The sequence below is a fragment of the Neopsephotus bourkii genome, unplaced genomic scaffold (genome assembly GCF_033783945.1).
Source record: "Neopsephotus bourkii isolate Nb327-2 ecotype Australia unplaced genomic scaffold, CSIRO-AGI_Nbou_v1 NB_860, whole genome shotgun sequence".
Classification (NCBI taxonomy): Eukaryota; Metazoa; Chordata; class Aves; order Psittaciformes; family Psittacidae; genus Neopsephotus; species Neopsephotus bourkii.
The window spans coordinates 429,299-447,694 of record NW_026901356.1 but is presented as its reverse complement, the minus strand read 5'-3'; the positions used below and the strand labels follow the sequence as shown (position 1 = coordinate 447,694).

The following is an 18,396-nucleotide window of genomic DNA, read 5'->3' as shown; positions in this document are numbered from 1 at the left end:
TCTGCAGTAGGTACTAGAGGCTTGTCCTTGGTAGGCAGCTCCGGTTTCCCTGTGGATTGAGGGAGTGCTCCTGCTGCCCAAGAAGCTGCTGGGAGCCGCAGCCTCTCCCCAGGCCTTCCTGTTCAGTGAGTGATCATGTGAAGAGCTGTTGGTACTAATCTGCTTAAATACCACAGTGCCATGACCCTGTCTCTTCCTAACTTGGGCATCTACCATTTCTGGGCTCTCTTCACTGTCGCATTATGCCCTGCACTGGGGACCAGAGCTCTGCATGGTTGAAAGTCACAAAGAGCAGAGCAATGCAGAGGTGGATGCAGAGCTCCCCACATTTTAATGAGACACTGTTAGTACCTAACATGGGTTTCTTCTCCTTGGTGGGTAGCACTGCTGGCAAGCCAGGGGACCATGGAATTTCCCTCCCTGCTCCAAGAACTGCTTTGAACAGTAATGTAGAAAATGTCAGGGAGGATCACATTAGTATTAAATGGAAAACTTTCAGGGGGCTTTTCAGCTCTATTGGCACAGTAATGTGATAAATCATCTGCAAAGTGCTTTTCCAACACATGTGGCTGGGCTGTACAGAGTGTGATGCATCTGACACCAAACATCTGTCTGGGCTGCAGCAACGTGCTCTGTTTTTCTTATCATGTTGATTTACCTTACTCATGTGGTGGAGATTAAATTCCCCTGAGCCTCGGCATCCCCTTGGCTGCTGTGCTTCCCAGCTGTGTGCCCTCCATCCTGTACATCAGAGCAGGGATGGTGAGCAGGCTGAGGGCTGGGGGAAGGCAGGGCTGGTGCAAGGCTTTCAGCTATGCCAAGGTTTGAGGGTTAAACTTCACTTAGGCGAATTTAACACAGATTGGCTTGTATTAGGTTGCAGGTTGCATCCAGAAATGGAACAGGACTTAACTGTCTTCCTCTGGCGAGGGTAAGGCTGTAACTTCACCAGCCACACTTATTCTCACTGGCCCTTAATGGCCTATCTCCCACAAGATGTTGATCTCATTATGTTTCCACAAATTTCATCTGAATTCCCAGAAAAGTGACTGAACACCCAATACCCAAGGTCCTAGTTTAACCACAGGCATAATCCTGAACATTAGCTTTTGGCCTTCACTTAGTTCCCATACAAAGAAGATGGCTTTGTGCTGCAGCTTGTGTTTGTATTGCTGCTGCTATGAGGCTGTGAACACTGAGTCCAGGGAAAGAAAGTCAAATAACCAAGTGGAAATCTGCTAGACTGGTTAAATCCCACAGAGTGGGAAAGGAGCTTTTCCCGCAGCACATGTAGCCAGAAGCAGACTCTGAAGTACCCCAGAGGTTACACCTTTGCTGCAGCTTCTTACTCAAGAAGAATTAACCTGACTGGGAAAAAAAGTTGTAAGTAAATGCTTAGCTCTGGAGGTGAGTGAAGCACATTAGAAGAGACAATGTTTTGCCCTCTGACACTGATGGCTCCTTTAGCTTTGATAGTTACTCATTATGAGAAACCAATTAAATTATGCTTTTTCAATTAATAATTACGAAAATAATGGCGATGGATGAAAACTGAGAGTTAAACCAGCTCCTCCATCACAAGCAGCGTTTCAGAGCTATGCTACTGCAGAGCTTGCTGCAACAGCCTACTTCTCACCGGCTTCCTTTCAAGGGCATTATATGGAACACTTTCCTAATGACAATCCAGTTTGATTAAAGAAAAAACAGCAGGCCAAGATTTCAGAATCTGAGTATGACATACTCTGAGAATTTCTGTGTCTTCTCCATGTCTGTTGCTCTGTGTTCTTTGCTGCTTTTGATGCTTACAGAAATAACTTGAGATGCATGGCTTGATTACTGCCAACATGAATAGTTATTGATCTAAATGACTGTTTGGAGGGAAAAGATGATAAACCACACTCTGCTATCCACATGTTAGACCTCCTGCCTTATTTTGCTTGAGCAAATGACAAAAAGACATGTATCATGGCATGGCAACAAAGAAAATCCTCTGCCTGCTTTAAAGTTACTGGTCACAGACACGTATTAAAAAATGCCATTAAAAATACATGAAACATTTGACTTTAAATATGTTCTGCTAACTAAATCAGCTCATATCCTACCAAAGATCCCAAAAGCAGCTCCTAACCCTTTCACTGACCAGATGCCCTTGACAAAATGAGGAGCAGCCTTGTGGCCACTGAATTGCCATGGCTCTGCTGAAGATCCTTATAAGTAGCCAGAGAAAACAGTAACATGTTTTTGCTCCAGGTGTGTTTTCTGTTCCGCAGCACCATCCTGCAGGAGATGTTGAAGGAGACTGGGAGATAACCTCTCTTCTCCCTGTTCCTCCAGGAGGAGTGGTACCACCATCCTGCCCACACCTTGGTCCTCACAGCACTAGCACCAGGGCAGAAAGGGTGGCTGTAAAATGCCCTCACACACTTCTCTTAGATCTCATCCTGTGTTCAATAATGAGAATGGTTTTAGTTAGAAACATCCCATATAGCTGCTATGTCTGTGCTATAGTTAAAGTCTAATACTATGGCTATTTTCTACAGCTGATGTAGTTAGTTCCCTGGCTTTGATAATTTCCTTTCCTAGAATTTAATCAGATGTTGCATAGACAAATAGGTTTTGTATGGCAGTTGTGATTTATCTTCCTTTTTGTTTATATGTGGGGTGGACTTTTTGTTTGTATTTGTTTTTTTAAAGGGGATTTTGTGCTGTTTCTATGTTTCTGTCTGTTGTGTGCTACTGGACTGGCATAACAGGGTGGGGGGATTTTTGATGACAATTTAAAATGTGTGTATAAATATATTTATTATGTTAGCTTTTACTAAAAGTGATTTCAGATTTCCAGCATGAATCTTTCAAATACGAACTTGCCCTGAGGTGACAGTTAGCTTCATGAATGCGTAGATAGAATAAAAACTCATTTGCCTTAGGGAAAATTTGAGACAAGATTGCAAAGCACTTTCTCTGATTTGTTTCAGAGGAAAACACAGTGCAGAATAAATACATATTTTCAAGCCAAAATCAGCACACAGAAGTAATATATTTGCATTTGTGATAAAAGGCTGCATTTAATTTGCTGTGAAATTACAGAAGTGTGAATTTTAAGCAGCAGCATGTGCTCTTGTAAAAGTAACTTAGAAGCTGATGGTATTTTGGAGTAAGGAAGAATCAGTCACAAAGTGATCATTATTTTAATGACTATAACTACTTCTCCAACCTACAGTAAAAATGAATAAAGCAAATGAACCTGAAAGTACCAAAGGAGTGGGAGCTTAATTGCCAGATGTCTTTTTACATACCTGAAGAGCATTAAGGAGCAGCTAGTGCCTGCTGTACATACATGGTGTACATATATATACAAATAACATTTTAAATAACTGGACTTATATGTAGCAATGTATTTCAACTTGCAAAGCTGAGCAGCTAGTCCAGTTTTCTTCCCACAGCAAGTGCTTGGAAATCTCTCTGCACTCAGGTTTACTGTCCACCCAGCCAAAACAAGTTGGCACATGCTGCGGGTAGCTCAGCAGTGGCTAAAGCAGAGCTGTGCTGAAGTAAGCCATGGAGGTGTGAGCGTACTGATATGCCCCAAACACTACTTGCTTTCCTCAAGCTTCAAAAACTACCTGGAAACTTGATATGTAAAAATATATTTAAAAAATTGTACATGGAAACAGTGCCATGGGTTGGATCCAACTTCCATTGCTACAAAATGTAATGGAAGGAGAAGAAAGCTAAGATAAAAGAGAACAAGCATCTGCAAATAGCAAAATGGATACGTGCTTTTTTTGTTTCTCCACCCGTGCTGTGAGCCCACTAGATGCACTGTCTGACCACAGGCTAGATAGCTGATGTATCATGACCGGCACAAGGGTAACAAGACATTCTGGTTCCTGGACTACTGGCTAAGTGAAATCATGTCCATTAGAACCCTCTATAGATAGCCCCAAGCTTCTTCAGAATTGTCTTGCAAACACCTAAAACCAACTAATTTTTTTTGCTGCTGTAAAATGGTAGAGAATGTTGGGCCTGGTAACCATGCTGGGTGACCTGCACGTCAGTATTGCAGAAGCTAGACCTGTCTGAAAGCTTTGCAGTCACATTCTTCAGTGTGGATTTGGAGAGGAAGGGGAAATAAGCCCATATGGGGCTTCCTCCATTACTTAGCCTGACTAGGAATTAGTAAACTCAGTAAGAGATCTACTTTGCAGACAGTTACAGAAATATTCTCTTTTGTAGTATGACTATGGTAATATGCAAAGATGTTTAGGTTTAAAAGTTGTGATGTAGATTGTGGCTGGATCCTAGAAGTTGAGCACCAGGTTTGCAGCCAGAAACCTGTGTTTCGGTTGTGCACCAGGTTAGTATGTGTAGTCCGACCCTTCCCCAGTTACACTGTGCACAGTGCCCCACAGTGGTGTAGCAGAGGTTAGATTTGGTTTGTGCAGGACTCCACATTTCCACTCATGAACAGTTTTGACCACAATATGTACTTCCTTCTATACGCAGTACTTTATTGAATATACATTACCTTTAATTATATTTATATATAATCGTGAAGGATTTATATGCTGCACATTGCATGGAGGCAGGGTGATTCTGCTGTTGGAAACCTGGAGCCACAGCACTCCTACACCTGCCTGTCTTCCCTGTGTATGTGGTGTATGCCTGCTATGTGCAAAACTGCCTTTTAAATAATTATTATCTTATTTATACAACATTGGTATTTTTGGAAAACGTAGACAGTTCAAGAAGGTGAGGGTGTATAAAGCACACCTCTGAGGTATATCTCAGGCATAAAGTTATGAAATTCAGGGTTTTCCTTTGTGAGCTTTTAATAGAGAATACTTCACTCACAAATCCCAGCAGTGCAAAATTAGAGCCATTGAAAGTCTTGACTAACTATTATCATAGAATAGTTAAGGTTGGAAAGGTCAGGAAGATCATCTAGTTCCAACCACCTGACATGGGCAGGGATGCCTCACCCTAGACCATGTTGCCCAAGGCTCTGTTCAGCCTGGCATTGAACGCCGCCAGGGATGGGGCATTTACCACTTCTTTGGGCAGCCTGTGCCAGTACCTCACCACCCTCACAGTAAAGAACTTCTTCCTTATATCTAACCTGAACTTCCCCTGTTTTAAATTTGAACCCATCACTCTTTGTCCCATCACTACAGTCCCTAATGAAGAGTGCCTCACCAGCATTCTTATAGGCCTCCTTCAGATACTGGAAGGCTGCTATGAGGTCTCCATGCAGCCTTCTCTTCTCCAGGCTGAACAGCCCCAACTTTCTCAGCCTATCTTCATACAGGAGGTGCTCCAGTCCCCTGGCCATCCTCATGTTCCTCCTCGGGACTTGTTCCAACAGTCCCATGTCCTTTTTATTTTGAGGACACCAGAACTGCACACAATACTCCAGGTGAGGTTTCACGAGAGCAGAGTAAGTGGCAAGATTACCTCCTTTGTCCTGCTGGTCACGCTCCTTTTGATGCAGCCAAACACACTGGTGGTTTCTGGGCTGTGAATGCACACTGAAGCCAGCTCATGTCCAGTTTCTCATCAACCAACACCCCCAAGTCCTTCGCTGCAGGGCTGTGGTTGTTTGGTCAGTTGGGTTTGGTTTTGACTTTCTGTTTTGTTTTCCCAGGAGCTGTTAAAAGCTGTGGTTTTAGCTGTATTTTAACTGTATGTTAAGTATACAGAACAAACCTGAGTGGATGCAGGTCTAATCACACAATCACAGACTGTTTTGGGTTGGAAGGGATCTTAAAGCTCATCCAGTTCTAACCCCCTGCCATGGACAGGGACACCTTCCACTAGACCAGGTTTCTCCAAGTCCTGTCCAAACTGGCCTTAATGTAGTTCCTAATCCAGCTGTTATAAGTGGTGGGAAAATATGAGGCAGATGGATGGTAGGAAGCAGTCAGGTAATCGTATTTACAAACACTTGTATATAACAATAATGTCTTCATATATTTGTACAAGTTGTTATGTGTGAGATTAGATATGAGCCCAAAACAGAAATCAGTTCCATAGTAGTTTTTAATAAGCAGAAATATCAATAAATGTGAATAAAACAGTTTTTAGAAAAGTACAGATTAAAAGCAGTAAATAACTCTTCCCTATTAACCATCAATATAAAGCCCAAGATGTCTTGTTTTGAAGTTACAAACTGCAGTCTTCCTTCTATTGTATGGAAAATATCACAGTGAAGTACAGTAGTGCTAGTGTCTTACAGAATATATGTATTAACCTTTCCTTGTCTTTTCCCCATTTTATAGCAAAGGCAAAAGGTACTTTTCTCATGTTTCCAAAATTAGTTATTAAACAAATTGCCACTAGAAGCCAGTATTGTTATGCTATGTCTTAATGCCATAACTTTGATAAAAACATTTCGCTATTCACTATAAAGAGGAATGGATTTGAATGTCCCATGCTAGGTCACGATCAAAGCCTTAATTAATTTTGTTTGTTTATTCGGCTGGGATATCTGTTGCCTGTAAATGATGAGTAGAAGCTATGGAAGTGTTTGCAGGCTGACGTTAGGGTATCGTTTCTGTGAGGTTTTACAATCCTGTTGTTTTAGCCTACTAGGAATAAAGTAGTATTTATTTGACATTCAAGGAAGAGTTTAAAAATGGTTGAACAGAGCAGATTTGAGGGTGCAGGTGTGGTTATCTTGTCAGGCTCTCAGCACAGTGAGAGGCTGTCCTGTTAACTCCACAGCTATAGGGACAGTGACAAATAAACTCAGGGACATATTGTTTTGTATAAAAACAAGTGAGGTTTAATAATTTCCCTTTCAATTTGGCATCTGAATATTGGAAAAAAACACCCAACAAAAAACAAACCTACTACTTCAGCTGCAGTAATTCTTGCATAGTGTCATCTCTCTTCAAAATACAACCAAGAGGAAAACATCCTGCAGACGAAGTCTGTCAGAGGCATGCTCATGTTTTTGGTGTAACAAAAATGGGTCTGAGTTCAGTCACCACTTCTCTGTCAGGTACTGAGTCAATAACCACCCCTTGTGCTCTGTGGTTTATAGCTGCCAAGCAGTATCAGCATTCCTCCTCTTGAATTTACTCCAAAGTCTGTCTGCCCTGCAGATCTTAATTACGTCTGTGCACAGTGCCTGATGGGATTTCTGACCCTATCTGTGACCTCCACACTGAGATTTATTTGTATTCCTAATGCAGAGGAAAATTAATTTGACACATTTTCTGGTAGATCAATCATTTCTGAGCTTGTGGACTTTGAAATGTAGGAGCAATGATTTGTGGCTGTGATAGTCATCACATACACAGCAGGATATGTGGAATATGACATTTGTTGAATGAGATCTTGTATTAAAGCGGAGTTCTACCTCGAAAAGTGTGTATATGGAATTCACTCCACAGCAAAGGTTGTTAATTTTGATAATGAATTTAAGTTATGATTTATGCAGTAAAGAATGCCTCTCTGAAATAAAGGAAGGTGCTGTTGCTAACAAACCTTTAATAGATAACACTTTAAGCTCTCTTTTGATGCTGCCTTCCAAGCTTCCTAGGGAGGGCAGGTATATTTGTAGAGGCCACAGAAGGAATTGGGATACCCAGTCAGTCCAGTAAAGTGATAATCTTTCAAATAATTTTGTACAATGATTTTAAAAAGCAATTAAACTGGCAGACGTAGCAATGCATTTTATGGATTCAGAGACACAGATAAATCTTAAACTGTTATGAATGACAGGTTTCTTATGGAATTTAAAAATACACTTGTGATACTAGCTTCTGAAAAGAAAACACAGTTTTTATTGGTTTTGTTGGTTTTCTTTTTGTTTTTTTTTTTTTTTTTTTGTCATTATTGAGGTTAGACAATCTACGTTTTGCTCATTCTAGTTAGAAGAAAGCTCAGTCCTTCTTCAGTACCCTCTTCCTTAGGAGCCGGAGTCTTGACATGACCACATCCCAGTCTGCATAGGCACCTTCCAGGTGACGAGTCAATTCTGAACCCGATGGGTAGCTTTGGCGACCATGAAGCACACGCCAGTTATCAAATGTCAGTATGTCTCCTATAAAAGATGTTTAATATTTGGTGTGTTATAGTTGATTCCTTCAGACTGATAACATGGAGATAGACTTCTATAATCAGTTAGGTAGCAATAATTTAAAGCAGCTCAGCTGGAGATACACAGCAATGACACAGTAATTTTAATTTAGCTGGTCATTCTCAACTAGAGAGGGGAGGTCACTTTCAACCTCTGCTTCTTGTCTGGCATAACCGGGAGTGGTAGGGGAGTCCATGCTGAGAAAAGCAGGCCTTGAAGGGAAAGGCAACTGCATCAAATCCACAGGAAGGGAAAAAAAGGGTCAAAGCCAATGTGGTATTATTGATCAGTCTGGTATTATTCATACTATACACATCCTTCATTGCTGTCCTCCTCAGGAGACCTCTGCGAGAACAAAGTCAAGCCACTGAAAGTTAGGAACTCACATCATGAAGGCGAGCATGCCATTTTAATTTTTCTCCCTTGTGTTCCACTGTTACGATAAATCTCCAGTTAAATATCCTTATAGTATGTCTTCCTTTCTCCCCCTCACTTCTACCACCATTTTGGTGCATTAAATGATGGGGTAAATGGTACTAATGTAATGCGATGTACTTTTGTTTATTATTTATTATGTGATCTTATAAATTATTTTATTTCATGTTCGCAATAGAGGGAGATTTATTTCCTCATCAACATTTTAAAGACACTGTCATCATAGTACATGAAGCAGTCAGATACACTAATGCATTTGCTTTTATAGCATCTTTTGAAAGATGAGGGACTATTCATATCTTTATTTTATAGCTGGGGAATGAAAGAGATTAAGGCCAAAGTAGTTAAATAGATGCACAGATTTTAAAGAGTAAGGGGCAATTTCGCAGCATGTTTTACGTTCAAAACACAGCCCTGTACAACTAGAGCTGAAGTTTAGAGCACTAAGCACATCTGCAAATCTGCCTCCAAATGTCTTGCATGGGCCACCCAGAAGAAGCAGCACATCAGCAAAGGCCTTCGGTAATTCGTCCTGCATTAAGCTGGCGTTGGGTGTCTAAGCAAAGACAAAGACTGGCGCTGCTCAGCTTCCTTGAGCATTATGCACATTGTGCATAGTATCATTTTCCAAATACTCTGCAGTTCCTGCAGCCATTGGGAAGGTACCCCCATTGGAAGGTGCCCCACTAACAAAGTGTCATAACCACCACAATCACCTCCATATCATTTGGCTTAATGTCCATACTCTGCGTCAAGTGGAGCAGAGGAATAATTATGTGACTGTGTATCATTTAATGAACAGGCACTGAACTGGGGTGGCACAGCAGTCTTACACCTGGTATTTCCCATCTGTGGTACTACTGATATGACAAGTTGCAATTTCCTATGCATATGGGGTTTAGATGTAGTATAAAGATACATTGGACTCATCAATAGACAGACTGTCATGTCGTGTGTCCCCTCCCCCGGCCTTTTTTTTTTTCCTTTTCCTTTATAGTGTAGCAATGGCAAAAGAAATCTGTGAAATGAATGTAAAGACACAGTATGAAATACCATAGGTACTGGAAGGACTGAAGTCTCCTCTCAGTACCACTGCTAACAGTGTTCAAGTGTTTTGACTGCTAGGAAAAACATTTGCAAAAGCATTGCAAGGAGAAGCAACTTACTGACCTGGTTTCAGCTTGTGAGTAAACTTGAGCTCTGCACTGTTTAATAAATCATTGAATTCCTTTAGAGCTGCATAAAACGGCCTCACTTTTTCAGCTGGTACGTCAAACACTGTGTCTCTTGTTGCATTATTATAATTGATGCGAACTGCTTGGCCTCTGGAATCCACACTAGGAAACAGAGAAGGAAAGGAAAAGGCATATATTATGTTACTGAAACACTTTAAGATGGTTAAACAACATCTGCACTCTCCTGCTGGAATTTCTGTATGTTTCTATAGTGAAATTCAGATTATTATTGCACTGGATTTTATAATTAAGCCTAATTAAGGATAATCAGGAAAAAATATAGACATATAATTAAATGAAAATTGTATTTTCTATAATCTTTAATTGTAGAATCATAAGCTTTTTAAATTCAGAAGAGATTATAAACATTTGCATTTGATCTTTTTCTAGCATATAGTTCTTAATCTAGCTGCTTCAAAACCAAAACCACGTAAATCTCCACCCCCCCAAATAACTACAGACCAACTTAGACCAGTGTTTCCCCACAAGGTGGCAGGAGCAGACAAAACTCGCGGTACAAAAGGGATTTTATTTTTCCATGTTGAAACTGCTCACTCTATAATCCTTTGTTTACATTGCACAGCAAAATCACAGTAGTCCCTCCCAACATCTGTATAATCTACAGCAGTAGAGGACAGGATCTGATATGCCTGAGGATTTTGTTGCTTCAGCTTATTGCATGCATGAAATCCATCTACAACTTCAGTTTCACCTCCAGTGGCTGTTTGCTTTATACAGTGGAGAAACTGAACCTGGAAAAAATTAACATCTCATTATAAACAAGAATTAGCTTGCATATTTAACAGTTCATTAGTATCAGTTTCTTTATATCTGTGGTTCTGGCTTTTTGGTTGAGTTTGCTTTTTGGTGAAAGACTGAGTTCCCATTGCTGCAGTTTCACTGCACTCTGCCACCACTATCACAAAGGCAGAAAATTAAAGCAGCATGTTCATAAATCCATCCCATGTGGCCTGTCTTCTAATGCTTTCAACCTGTGAGTCAGCTGCAGAGCTCTGTTCTCACTTCTGTCCTTTGAGACCCTCTTTGTGGCAGTCGTGTAATTTTAAATGCAGCTTTATCTCAACAAGGAGGATTAGCTTTCTCTTGCAGAAACAAAACCTGCTGTGAATTATCTGCTCACAGCAGGGGAAAGGTGGCTGTCATAGAAGGCAACAGGCCCAGTACCTCTATGATAAAATAGGATTAAGACAGTTTCATTTCATTTTCCAGTGAAATTGCCAAGGTGTAAGACAGAGCAGAAAGCCTAAATTGGCTCTGGGTGGCACCAGTGTAAATCTGAGCTACAGACACAAGCAGTAAAACTCCCGGTGGTGTTAGAAAGTCCAGCTTACACGAAGTGCAGCCGTTCATCTTGGCCAAACCACACAAAACACATCTGTCCTACCAATGGTAGCAGCTTCACCTTTCCTTTCCATGATGGTGAACTATTTCTGAGATGATTAGGTGAAAAAAACCCCACAACTAAACAAACAAACAAAAAACCAACCAGAAAAACAATAAAAACACTACCCTTCCCCCGCCCCCCAAGAAACCCAATACAAACCAACCTAAACCAAACAAAATGGGAGGAGAAAAAGGAGAACAGGTTTCATCCCAGAATCGCCTCACCAGCTAGACCTGCAGACCTTGATGATGGTGATGAAGTGGGAAATTGAAATAACTGACAGTACAGAAGGAGGACTTGTTGGAAAGCACGTATCTAGTTAAATCATGTGATGAAGCAGCTTTCTGCCCTCCTGCCATGCTCCTTTTGGCCAACAAGCTTGGGGCATGGGGTCTCAGGGCTCCCACTGAAGAGAGCACATGGGAACAAGCTCTTTTCTTTTGTGGCTTCAGCTGGCCTTGCATCGGGCGAGCACAGTTTGGCAGTGCTAAGGAGGGCTGCAGTAATGTACCTCATGGAAAATAACTCTGGAAAAGTTCAAAGGGATAATTCAGTTTACATTCTAGAGAGCTGATATTTGTGCTAGATCTAATCATCAGTTGTTTGTTGTTTTGATTTGGTTTTAATCAGGATCTCTCGTGGAAAAATAGTTGCCAGATCAAAACCTAGGAAATCCTAAAACCATTTTTATGGGACAGTTCTGAAGCTAATCGTCATCCATTTAAAACCATGTATTCAAATGTTTGTAAGAAGTACATCTTAAAGAGCTCAGAATAATGTTCAAAATAATTCAATGTACTTTAATACTTTTATTTCTTACAAGCATGTTTGAATGAGAAAGGTTATGTTCTAATATTTCATAGCAGAGTGTGGGCTTTGGCACAGATAAGACAATGAGGTAATTCACATCTGCTCTCAATGAAGCCCTGTTCCATTCTTACTTCACATTAATGAACCAGTATCTGAATGATTTTAAAAGGTGATGTTAGCATGAAGTATTTGGTACTTGTGGATAAATCATATTGGCTTTTTGTTTAATTATGGAAACAACAGATATAAAGCATTCCCCAAGACTAGAAGGGAAAGATTTACAGATGCAGACTTTTCCAGGGTTATCTTTGTTCTTTTGTACCTGTTCCTACTCCTTTGCAGATTTACAATGAATGTGACAGGGACTAGGTGAAAGCATGTTGTCTGTGGTTGTTGTCCAGCTTTACAGAATACCCCTTTTTTTTTCTGCTATGAAATGGCAAATAAATGTCTAATGTCAATCAATTCACAGAAAAGAGGATATAAAATCTTAATCATATGTCTTCTAATACAGTCCCCTCCTGAGGTGAACAGAAGAGTCCTGAAATGTCACAACTTGACTATAGCATTTAGACAAATAATTCTTTAAATACAATGAAAGCAGTATCAAAGGCACATATAGGACACTAGTGTTTTCTCATATGGTGGTAATCTCAATATTCCATTAATTTAATTTAAAAATTGTGGGATACATAGTGTTTTTTTTATGCAGAACTTGCATCCTAATGTATACTGGATGGGGCTTTGAGCAGCCTGGTCTAGTGGAGGTTGTCCCTGCCCATGGCAGGAGGCTGGAATTGGATGAACTTTAAGGTCCCTTCCAACCCAAATCATTCTATCATTCTATGATATAGTGCATACCCATGTGTATATAAATTGTTACATGATTAATGTATTGTTATGTTTACATTGCTCTTTTAAGACAAAATTCAGAGTCACTGAATGCTAACCATATTTCACGCTACAGGAACATTTCCCTTTCCCTTTTGTGTTGTGAAGAAGTCAGTAGATTGACCTTACCCCAGGTGGATGCTGCAGAACAGGGTAATCAGTGTGAAAACATAGTTTCCCGGTTGTATAAGCTACATTGTTAGCATCTGCTTTGTCTTGCACTTGCCAAGTTGGTCTTTATAATGAAAGGAAAAAGAGATAACAGGTTAAAACAGCCAGCCTACATGCCAGACAGTACACATTGAAACTGTAAAATCACAATATAAAAGAGTCATTACGCCTTTGAACATGAAAATATTGTACAACTAGAAGGAAAATATTATTTAGCAGTGTTCCCCTCTTCCAGCAGAGAAGGCTTATTCCGGCAGTCCTAGGTTCAAGCTAGAAACCTAAGTGTGCCAAGGGACATCTGGCCCCAGTATAGTATCTAGAAGAATGATGGCTTTCCACTGGCAGTACTTTGCTGAATGCAGGAATCAGCTGAAGACTCTAACCAAGAGGTATCTCTCTGCTAAGTTAAATCATCATCTTATTACCAATGCTTCAGAAATAAGAGAGTGGAAGTTGGTCCATTTCCTTTAATCAATGTTCCATTTTTTCCCTGCCCTGTGGAGCAATTTGTCAATGAAATATGAAATTGTAAAAGGCTATGTAAAGTAAAAAAAATTATATTTTAAAATCTTTATATTTATGTATACATATATAGAGAGAGACAGACCGTCCTTTGCAGGGGGATCTTTCCTGTAGCTTCAAGACTTGATGCTAAAGGAAAAAGAACTTCACAGAAATTGTAGAATCCCCGACTGGTTTGAGTTGGAAAGGACCTTACAGCTTATGCAGTTCCAACCCGCTGCCATGGACAGGGACACCTTCCACTAGAGCAGGTTGCTCCAAGCCCCGTCCAACCTGGCCTTGAACACTGCCAGGGATGGGGCAGCCACAGCTTCTCTGGGCAACCTGTGCCAGCGCCTCACCACCCTCACAGGGAAGAACTTCTTCCCAATATATAACCCAGACTTCGCCTCTGTCAGTTTAAAGTCATTCCCCCTTATCCTGTCGCTACAGGCCCTTGTCAGAAGTATTGATGAAAAAGTGTTAATAAAAGACTTAATAGTTTCTTCTCTTTCTCCGACGCTCTTTCAAAGAACTACCCCCCTTTATTTTGTTTAGTTTCTGTCTTGAAATTTGTATTTTGTTTAGTTTCTGTATTTTATTTAGTTTCTGTCTTGAAATTTGACCAAATCGATTAAGACAGTTTACTGACAACTACAGGGGAAACAGAAAAAAAAGTCTTAGCTTTATGACAAAAACATGAATACGTAGCATTGCAGTGCAATCAAAATCTGTTTTGAATGACAACCCTGCAGGAGAATTTAAGACCAACAAAGACATGTTTTGCTTGTACAGAGTTCACATGATTGAAGACAGTCTTCAGCAGATGCATGTTATAGGTACAGATGTTTGTCTGGAAAAGTGTAAGTCACCATATGCAGCCCATGTCATCACAGGAGCATAGTGATTTAAAAGAAAATATGGAACTATAGACCAAATATATTATGTTTTGGATGGTGTGTGCCTAGCATAACTTCTGAACAATAGCTGAGATAAAAAACAGGCTAAAGAGCATTCAGACCAAAATGGTCTTATACAATACAGAAACACTTTTGTTCTTGGAGTTCTATTTAATATAGAAACAATGCAATATGCTAAAACCAAATTTTTTTAATTGCCAGGGGAAAAACCCATTGAATATTTGCAGATACGTTTTACTGACTGGGAAAAAGATTTTGTATTATTTGCCACAGCACATACTCATCAGTACATGACATCAGTACTCAGGCATGATAATTTCAACCACACTTCCACAGCCCCCTATTTTACAGCCAAAGCCCAGCCTGCTATATCATCCTTGTTATTAGTGTTCAAGGCAGGTAAGTTCACTATATCTTTAATTTAAAAGGCTCCAGTGTAACTTGATGGTTCTAAAACAAATTAACACATTTTAATTGTCCCATTTATATGCAATTTATGCAATTGCTAGAATGGTAGTACTTTATGATATCACTGTCAGGTTTTGCAAAAGCAATCAGTGCTTTCATGCTGTTACTCTTTGAGAGAGGAGCTGGTCCCTGGTAGCTTTCCTTACGCACAACGAGTTTTGGACAAAGCTCAAGTTACTGACTTGAAGTCAGAGATGCTAATAGGGAGCTCAGCACTGAATGTGAAAAAAATCAACCTTACTTTGTCAGACTCAGCTCTCCCTCAGTCATAGGCAGAGCACACAAGAAGTAATGGAAGTAAAGAAGGAAGAAAACGTGGTTAATGTCAGAGGACTCTTGGCCCTTCAAGAGAGTAAAGTGGGGCGGAATGGTTTATGGTTTAGTAATTAGGGTCAGATTCCAACAGCAGTTGCTCAGGCTGATTGACAGAGGAGAAAATTTGGCACCAGGTAGGTGTAGCAATTTTTTTGCAGTAAGTGGCAATGTGGGATCAGTCTCCCTGAGCAGAACACTGATCTGTTTGGTACATCCTTATCCTTGCAGCACCACTGCGCTAGAAACTTGAGTCACATGTGAATCATGTGGTCTTGCATGTTATTAAACCTCTAAGTCTCATTCATAAGAGACTTAGATTTCGGGACCCATGTTCTCCTCTTGTAGCTGAAGTGCTCTGAGAGGTGCAGATGTTTCAGCTATTTCATTGGGGGTGCTGCACCCCAAAAGAAGCCCTTCATGCCACCCCAAGCCCTGGAGAGATCTTCAGAACAAGGGAGGAGCACAGGGTCTAGGGCATGAGAAGTCAGAGCAATTAATTGTGGTACAGCTGGAGATCTTGTTAACTGAGTTGTGCCTTTGTAACATAAAGAAAAAGGTTAATTTAAAAGCATGGAACCCATTGTGGTGTTATATGGCTGAAACAGAGAATGTTTCCACTTTTTACAGTAATGACATTTTAGGTAGCATGTACCAAACAGGCATTTAGACAGGAAAAATGTCTTTTGTTTTCCCATGTGTCAGGGTTATATTCATTGCTGTTACATTTCAGCTTAAAATTCATGGTCCTGTTGAGGTGATGTTTTATTTGGCAAACTTGCCAGTTCCAAATGTATCCTTTTATTTATCCTTTTATTTTTTTTTTTTAATCCTTTTTGGTAGGCCTTGTATTTGGCTGCTAGTGGAACAGCAAGGGAATTACCTAAAGCTATTATTTATTACAGTTGTAAAAACCACCTCAGACTTGGATGTAAGAAATGCATTTCTGTTTTAGAGGTAAAGAGATGGACTGTAAAATGCTGCTCTAAGTCTGTTGTTAAGACTGAAACTTCAGTGGAGTTTTGCTGCTGTGAGAAATATGTAAAACCAAGACCAGGCACTATAATAACTAAAGCTGAAAATGAAACAGGTTAAATCAGGAAAAAAGAAAGAAGTCTTTTCTTCTTGCTAAGATTTTTAGGCTGGGTTCCAGCTATACATGGTGAAAAAAATAAGGAATTTGTTCCTTATAAAAGACTTACCATCTCCAAATATCCAAAAAATAAAGCAAAACCATTAAAGGCTTTTTCAAGACTTCATATAATGAATTACACATTTAACAGCACTGGGTTGTTAAGCTGTTTGAATACATTTCTCTAACTGATTTCTGATAGCATGTTACCACTTCATACACATTTGTGCTAAAACATTTGAAACTAGTTTTTTACTTATATTTTTTTAAAAATACTTTATGGGTAGTTTCTTGAACCACTACACATAACAACACAAAGTTTATGCACCGTCCTGCTTGTATTTTCCAGTATTTTAGGATTTCCTCCCTCTTTCTCTTCCCAGTGTCTAAAGAGTCATGCAAGCAGATGATACTAGCTTTTGCAAGATGTTTCCCATAGACTTCATCCAAGGCCAGGATAACTCAATGGCACTGGTAGGCAGTGTCCTTCTAAGGACTCAAGAAAGCTTTCGGTCAAGGCTCATCTATTGATGTAAGAAACTCATCTTGTACATCTCCTTGACAGGATAATAGTGCTGTGCAGTTCTGGCAGCTTGAATAGGTGTGCTTTTGTATAGTCTTAACAAAGGCATCCTTGCAGTGCATATTGGAGACAGCTAAAAGATGTCTGAACTGGAGATGTGAAAGCCAAGATATAAGGAATATCACACTTGCCCCAAATAAGCTCATAGGTCTGGCTCCAAACTCCACAGCAGGCTGCCTTTGTATGTACAGTTAATTTCTCTCCTTGCAAGTTAGCAAGGTATTCTGAAAAAGAAAGTGTCTTCAACAGTTCTGGTTCCTTTCCCAAAAGTCTTGGCTCTGCTGATATGTGCATTGTATCGTACACATCCTATCCGTTTTATAACTGCCCTTCCTTTAGCACTGGCTGAGGCACTCTTGTTTTCAGACCTGGACCTTGGCCTGTACATAGCTTGTTGACTTCACCCTGTGTCAGAGCTGGTTTTTGTTACTTGAAAACCAGACTAGTCTGCAAAACTGGTCTTTAGATGTCAGGCTCTCTTTGTTCTTATGCTCTTCAGATTTTAATTTAATATTGCAAAATCTACCTAATCATACACAGAAACAAAATTAGCAACTGTCAATTGACCTAGAGTAAATCTAACCATGGTCACTCAACTGGGGTGATGTAAACCAGACTTCAAGACTTTCCAAAACTACAGCTGTGTTTAAAAAGCAAAAAAGAAAAAAACCCTGAACTCAACTAACCTAAATATTCCTACTAAGTATATTTTCTTTTAAATGCAGAATTCATAGGCAATTGGAAAACTTCCACAACACTGAAGCCCTCTTTCTGCAGCCTAATAAATACATGAACTAGCAAATAGGTTTTTGGAAAAGTAAGGAGACTTGCAGCCTTTCATCATTCCTTTATTGTGAACCCTAATAGTTAAGGAAACATAAAATTAAGGTTTAATCAACACCAAAATTAAAGCTGATTTAAACAGTGAAAGGAGCTTTAACCATTACTTGCTCAAATGGTTTAGACCAAAGTCACATTTCAACCTTGACCTTGTGTGAAACATTAACAGGCAGGAGGCTCTTTGTAGGATATAAAGACCTTTAAATGTATATATGTATATATAGATATCAAAGACTCAGAACTCATCCTGACAAATTACTTCTATTGAAAACATCAATTAAGAGATTGAACATTCATTCAAGCTGACTTCAAACAAGGTGAAGTATTTATTAGTAATTCCTATTTTTAATTGTGCTAGGGAAGAGTCAGTGAGGGGCAAGAGTAACCTTTTTTCAATTGGAAAAAATCCCATTTTGAAGTCTCCCTAAGACAGCCTTGGGAGCTGAACTTAGATTAGGAAAGTGTATCCTAACAGTTTATGCACATTTATACAGTAAAGGACTTTTCAGTCTCTCTTAAACATAGGAGAGTTATCACAAGCTGGATGTTGCAGACAGCTTCTAACAGACACTTGGCAGTCATTTTAAACAATGAGGATGACAAAGGG

At 39.8% G+C, this 18,396-nt stretch overlaps 1 protein-coding gene and 1 long non-coding RNA gene across 2 annotated transcripts in view; one reads left to right on the top strand and one right to left on the bottom strand.

Annotated features, from left to right (window-relative positions):
* Positions 1-16,409, top strand: part of LOC133213960 (uncharacterized) — a 29,701-nt gene extending 13,292 nt beyond the window's left edge. Inside the window, exon 2 of the long non-coding RNA XR_009725936.1 lies at positions 16,192-16,409. This is a non-coding gene — a long non-coding RNA (uncharacterized LOC133213960). The remainder of the gene's footprint in view (positions 1-16,191) is intronic.
* Positions 6,022-18,396, bottom strand: part of BBOX1 (gamma-butyrobetaine hydroxylase 1) — a 34,225-nt gene continuing 21,850 nt past the window's right edge. Inside the window, exons 4-7 of the mRNA XM_061356566.1 lie at positions 12,992-13,097; positions 10,312-10,508; positions 9,692-9,858; positions 6,022-8,050 (exon numbers count right to left, since the gene is read on the bottom strand). Of these exons, the coding sequence (XP_061212550.1) occupies positions 7,890-8,050; positions 9,692-9,858; positions 10,312-10,508; positions 12,992-13,097 (631 nt within the window). The 3' untranslated portion in view covers positions 6,022-7,889. The remainder of the gene's footprint in view (positions 8,051-9,691; positions 9,859-10,311; positions 10,509-12,991; positions 13,098-18,396) is intronic.